This window comes from Diceros bicornis, chromosome 32 (assembly GCF_020826845.1).
Source record: "Diceros bicornis minor isolate mBicDic1 chromosome 32, mDicBic1.mat.cur, whole genome shotgun sequence".
NCBI lineage: Eukaryota > Metazoa > Chordata > Mammalia > Perissodactyla > Rhinocerotidae > Diceros > Diceros bicornis.
Window position 1 is genome coordinate 33,841,406 of NC_080771.1, and position 6,000 is coordinate 33,847,405.

The 6,000-nt window shown below is 48.0% G+C and overlaps 1 protein-coding gene across 1 annotated transcript in view; it reads left to right on the top strand.

Annotated features, from left to right (window-relative positions):
- Positions 1-4,663, top strand: part of CRISPLD2 (cysteine rich secretory protein LCCL domain containing 2) — a 50,772-nt gene extending 46,109 nt beyond the window's left edge. Inside the window, exon 14 of the mRNA XM_058528400.1 lies at positions 2,112-4,663. Within this exon, the coding sequence (XP_058384383.1) occupies positions 2,112-2,166 (55 nt within the window). The 3' untranslated portion in view covers positions 2,167-4,663. The remainder of the gene's footprint in view (positions 1-2,111) is intronic.
- The last annotated feature ends 1,337 nt before the right edge of the window (positions 4,664-6,000 follow it).

The window sequence follows — 6,000 nt, forward strand, 5'->3', positions numbered from 1 at the left end:
CGGGTAACCCAGCCCCTGCGCAGCCGCTCTCTCCCACCTCGTGGGCCAGTGGGGAACCGCTGACAGGGAGGCCACTGCGGCCGAGCCTCTGCTGTGTCTGGGCTCTGGGCTTCTCCTCACAGCTCCATCTCGCCAAGGGCTCCCATCTGCTACACGCTTCAAAAGGTCAATCCCAGGGTAGCCCAAAGCAGGAAGCTGCCATGGGGAGAGGGGGACACAACCAGGAATCCCGAGCAGCCTGCTCCCCAGGACTGCTGACCTCACCAAGAGTCCAAGAGGGCGGGGGCCGTCTGTCTAGTCTGGCGGTTTCCAATCTGGGCCCCTCTTGTCTGGAGGGGAAAACCATGCTCGTAAATCATGGCTGGGCTGTTAATCTTATGCTCAAACTCATTCATAATGAATGAAATACAACTTAAAACTATATCTAGATGCCATTCTCTGGTTTAGGTTGCCTGAGGACACAAGCTGGGTACCACGCTGTGGTGGCCAGCGTGCGGGTTAGAGGGCTGCCTCGTGCATTGCTGGTGGGCGTTGTCACTTGGCATAACCTTATGGAGGGCAATTTGGCAAGCCATCCGAGTTCCAAAGGTGCATTCCTTTGATCCAGCAGTTCCCCTCCGAGGAGCTTATCCACAGGTGCTCTCATACGTACGCGGACAGTCCCATGGACAAGGTTGTTCTCTGTAGCATTGTTTGCAAAAGCAAAAGATTAGAAACTAAATATTCATTCATAGGGACCCAGTTAACTGTATTATATACTTAATTATGATGGAATACTATGCAGTTGAGTAAATGAATGAGGAAGCTCTTTGCGTACAGAAAGCCACTACGCTGGCTGTCAGACAGGCAATAACAAGTGTTGACAAGGATGTGGGGAAACTAGAAGTCCCTCGTGCACTGCTGGGAGGGATGGGAAATGATGCATCTGCTTTGGAAAACAGTTTGGCAGTTTTTAAAAGGTTGAACCTATGGTTAATGTACAATCCAGCAATTCTGCTCCTAGGTATATACCTAAAATAATTGAAAATGTATGTCCACGCAACACTTGTGTACAAATGTTCATAGAACGTTATTTATAATAGCCCAGAAGTGGGAAGAATCTAAATGTCCATCAACTGAGGAATAGACAACTAAATGTGGTCTATCCGTATCATGGAGTATTATTTGGCAATAAAAAGGAATGAAGCACTGATTCACGCTACAACATGAGTGAACCTCAAAAACATTATGCTAAGTGACAGAAGCCAGTCACAAAAGGCCACATATTGTATGATTCCATTCACATGAAATGTCCAGAATAGGCGATCTGTAGAGGCAGAAGTTGCCAGGGCCTGGGGGGAGGGAGAATTGATTGTAAATGGGCACAGAAGATCTTTTTGAGGTGTTTGTAACGATCTAAAACTGGATGGTGGAGATGATTGCACAACTCCCTAAAATTACTAAAAATCATTAAATTGTACACTTAAAAAGGGTGAATTTTGTGGCATGTTATACCTCAATAAAGCTGTTTTTTTAAAAAGCCTTCAGTTAGCTGAAGGATTTAACTCCTCATGAGAGAGTAGCTTTATTGGCTGTGTGGCCTCAGGTAAGTCACTTAATTTCTCGTTTCCTTGCCTGCAAAATAGGGATACGAGCTGCACCTACCTCAGGAAGAAAGTAAAAAGGTGTACAAAGTGCTTTGCACACAATCTGAGCCCAGCCGGTGTGCCCCGTCTTAATAACGGCAGCACAGGCATGGTCACAATGCCATCCTGTTAATCTGCCGACCAGATGGCCAATATCTGGGCTGACAGGTAGGAGCAAAAACCGGGCAGCCGTCTTGGAGGGTGAGTTCAGTTCAGACCGACTGGGGCCAGCAAAACCCGGAGTGCAAAGAAAATAACTTAACAACCCTGACCTAGATTCAGACCTAGGCCCGTTTGCAAAGAGAATGGAATTTGCCGGCTGCTCCTGGCTGCGGCCGGCTTTGTTTCCAGCTGCTGCGGGAAGTGTCCCTTGGCCAGCGTTCTTCCACCGCGGGGACGTGGAGGGCGCCCCTCCCCTCCCTGCGCGAGCCCCTGTAGACGGCCCCCCAGATCTTTCGGTAATGTGCCTTCTTCCTCCTTTTTCAGCTTGAGGACCCCTCGAGATGGGAAGGCCTTCCGGATCTTCGCTGTCAGGCCGTGAACCTCCGGTGCGGGGGAGAAGGGGGCATCTTCAGGAGGGCTTTGGGGGTGTGCTTTTTATTTTTATTTTGTCATTTTGGGGGTGGGCTGGGGATAAGGAGAGTCAGGAAACTTCCTTGAGTGGCATTCAGTGTCACATCCTTCGTGCCTTTGTCTCATCTCCACGCCGTGGAGAAACAGCATCCTTGGGTCCTGACCAGACAACTGGTGGGCAGTCCTGTCTACACCTGGGGGTCTCCACCTGGGTGCCCTCTCTGCACAGTCACCCCAGATGTTCCTTCCTTCGTGTTCTCTTGTGGGTTTCCAAACCCGCAAAGAGCACAGAGGATTTGGAGCTTAGACGGCAAGGCATTCAGGGGCGTGGGAAGAGGCATATTGAGCGCGCTCAGGGTGAGTTTCAGGAATGGAGTAGAAGGTAGTTATTTAAAAAATTGAAAAACGCAGTCCGTCCCTACCAATGGAGAAAAATGGGTTTAATGTTTGCTGGTCAGACAAACGGGCCGGAACAAGGGGCCGGGGGAGGGGAGACTCAGGCTCTGCCCTGGCACCTGTCCTCTCGAGCATCCTGCCATGTGCAGGCTGGTTCTATATACAGCAGTGCTGGTTTATTTAGAGTTCAGCAGTAACTCCAGAGATTTATCTTGTCTTTGTTCTTCCTTCATCCACGTGGCCCATCTGTTTGCTGCCATGACCTTTGGTCTCGATGGGGACTAATGAACTAGGATCCTTTCTTTACCCCCTACCCATTGTGGCTCACGCCCCAGCCCGGACAAGTTTATGTGTCATATTTCACACCAGGGTCTTTGCTTTGCAAGCAATTCTGTTTGAAACCCACTTTTTTTTAAACTCCTAGTCTCTGTTGGTTCCATTGAGGTGTCTAAAAACAGCCAAAGAAGGGCTATTTTGTTGCTGCTTTTAAAAAACGACAATTAAATGTGCAGATTCCCCATCCGTCAGATGACCTATTTTTTAGCAGTGGGAGGAATGGATTCCTTAGTACATTCCTCGCCGAGGTTAACAGCTCTGGGAAGAGGAATCGTTTGTGGTTATGAAACCGTCCTGCGGCATAATGACAACAGGAGATGGGAACACTCTAGAAGGATTTCTCGTCCTGTTTTTGTGGAACAACTCTTGCCAAATGTTCCTGAGGCTCCGAGGAGTGCGGTGCTCTCTGGCTTCCATCATTTTATAAGAGTTCTTCGTAAGCCCAGACCAAAAACCCACAGTGAAATAAAATACCCGTTTGTAAATAGCATTTCTCTGCAGAAGGTAAAATTCCACCCTCCACCACCAAGCTGGCCAATATATCACTTTTGTGAGTGCCGGTTTCAAATTTGATTTCACTCTCCATCAAAATGTTTCAAAAGCAAAGGAACTAGCAGAAAGTAAAAAAAAAAAAAAACTAAACTAGTCTAGACAAGGAAATCTATCTGGGAACTAGGGGGGTGCGTCGTTGAGTGCATCTCTAATTAATGCAGAAACTGAAGGTAAATAGCCCCACCCCCCTTGAGGGTGTCTGTAAAAGTAATGAAACTCTTAGCTTGACAGAGCTGAAGTTAGCAAGGCTGAGTTTTTTCTTGTGCATTGTGGGCTCGTAGTAATTCATAGCTTCTGACTATTCAACCCGAAATGTCAGAGCGAAAGAATTTGGTCAGTCAGTCAGATATTGTGTCTAGTTACAGCCAAAGATCTGAGTACTTGGAAACTTCTGGATTCTAGGTGTTTGTGCTGCTGGACTTCTTCTCCATTGGACCTGTGCTTTGTCACCAGCCTTCTGTGGCTATGGCTATGTCGAAACTGCGAGTTTGGGTTTTTAGAATTAGTGACAGTCCAGGGGTATTTCAGTGGGTTTGCTCTTGAAGCGTCCTACCCAAGCGAGAATCTGAAACTTCCAGGGCGAGTTGACCCCATCATTTTAAAATAAAGTTCCCGGCTTCCTGAACGCCTCCTTAGCCGGCCCGTCTAACGGGATGGAGAGCACTCGCCCAGAGCCAGATCTTGCTGTCTTTTTCGTCCTCGGGAACATTTTGAAACTGGAACCATTTTTCTTCTGAAAATGGAAACAAAGCTACAAAGTATAAGCCCCTGTAATCAGGGACGGCCTCTGATTTTGTGTGTTTAACAGGCCCATTGCACCATCGGCACTTACCCCATAAAAAGACCGTAAATCAGGCCAACAGTGTTTCTGGGTCTCCTGCCCCTAAAATGAAAAGTTTCAGTTTCCTTCAGACTTTTGCCCCCCGTGTTCTGACTTTTCTTGTCGTCTGTAGGCTTACTCAGCCCGCAGCCTACGTGTGTGCTTTTTTCTATGAAAAATGATGTATTTTACTACTTCCTATGTACAAAAGTTTATTGTAAATTTTTTTTGTGTGCTTTGCATGAACAGGGACCACGTTGCTGTTGTTTCAATAAAACTGGTTTGATTTCTAAGACGTTTCTGTGACGTATCTTTTATGGACAAATCTGAACAGTTTGTGAAATAAAATGTTTAAAACCTCCTCACAGGCTCAGAGCTATTTTGTTTACCCCAGTCTACCAGTAACGTCACACGTAGGCGTGGAGATGCTAATTACTGCCGCGTTTCCGGAGCCTGGCGGAGACCTCCGCCTGATAAGCAGAAAGAGATGTCACTTGAAGTCTGGGAATCATGTGGGGCGGGGGGGGCTTGTCACAATGCAGTCAGGTCCAGCAGGTCTGGGGTGGGGCCTGAGAGTCTGTGTTTCCTCGGGAGCTCGCAGAGTGCCCCAGGTGGCCCCCAGATCGCACACCGAGTGGTAACAGGCTCAGCCTCATCTGTCCCTGTCTTAGTTCGGGCTGCCGTAGCAAAATACCACAGCCTGGGCGGCTTACACAGCAGATATTTATTTTCTCCCGGTTCTGGAGGCTGGCAGTCCAAGATCAAGGTGCCGGCAGGGCTGGTTTCTCCTGAGGCCTCTCTCCTTCGCTTGCAGACGGCCACCTTCTTGCTGTGGCCTTTTCTCTGTGCATGCATCCCTGGTGTCTCTTCCTCTTCCTATAAGGACACTAGTCCTGTTGGATCAGGGCCCACCCTTATGACCTCATTTAACCTTAATTAACTCCTTAGAGGCCCCATCTGAAAATACAGTCACATTGGGGGTTAGGGCTTCAAGATAGGAATTTAGGGATGCGGGGGACACAATTCAGTCCGTAAGAGTCAACTTATTCCCAGACGTCAGCCCCTTTTTGTCTGATTGCTGTCATGTGTCCCTATGTGTTCCGCTGCACCGTACCCCACGAAGGATTTCGGGGGCACTTGGCTGATCTGTTTCATCTCACTGTCAATGCTTCTGCCTTTGCTTTCACGGTCTCTCTATTTATGACAAATGCTCTTGTCCACTGAAGATTGGGATAGCTTTCCTCTTTAATAAATATATTTAAGCCTTTTTAAGTGATTTAAAAATATTATGGGGGCCGGACTGGTGGTGTAGTGGCTAAGTTCATGTGCTCCACTTCAGCGGCCCAGGTTCACGAGTTCGGATCACAGGTGTGCACCAATGCACCGCTTATCAACCCATGCTGTGGCAGCGTCCCATATAAAGTGGAGGAAGATGGGCACGGATGTTAGCCCAGGGCCAGTCTTCCTCAGCAAAAAGAAGAGGATTGGCATCGGATATTAGCTCAGGGCTAATCTTCCTCACACACACATACAAAAAATGTAAACAGTTGTGCAGGTATATTGCACAAATCACAGAGATTGGATAATAATGACTGATGTTTGGGAAACGCTGGTTTCTGACAAATGCACTTTCAACTCCACAGAAATGCCCCCCCATATAGCTCCCCGGGGTGTTGGGGTGCCTCCCTTCCTGGCCCT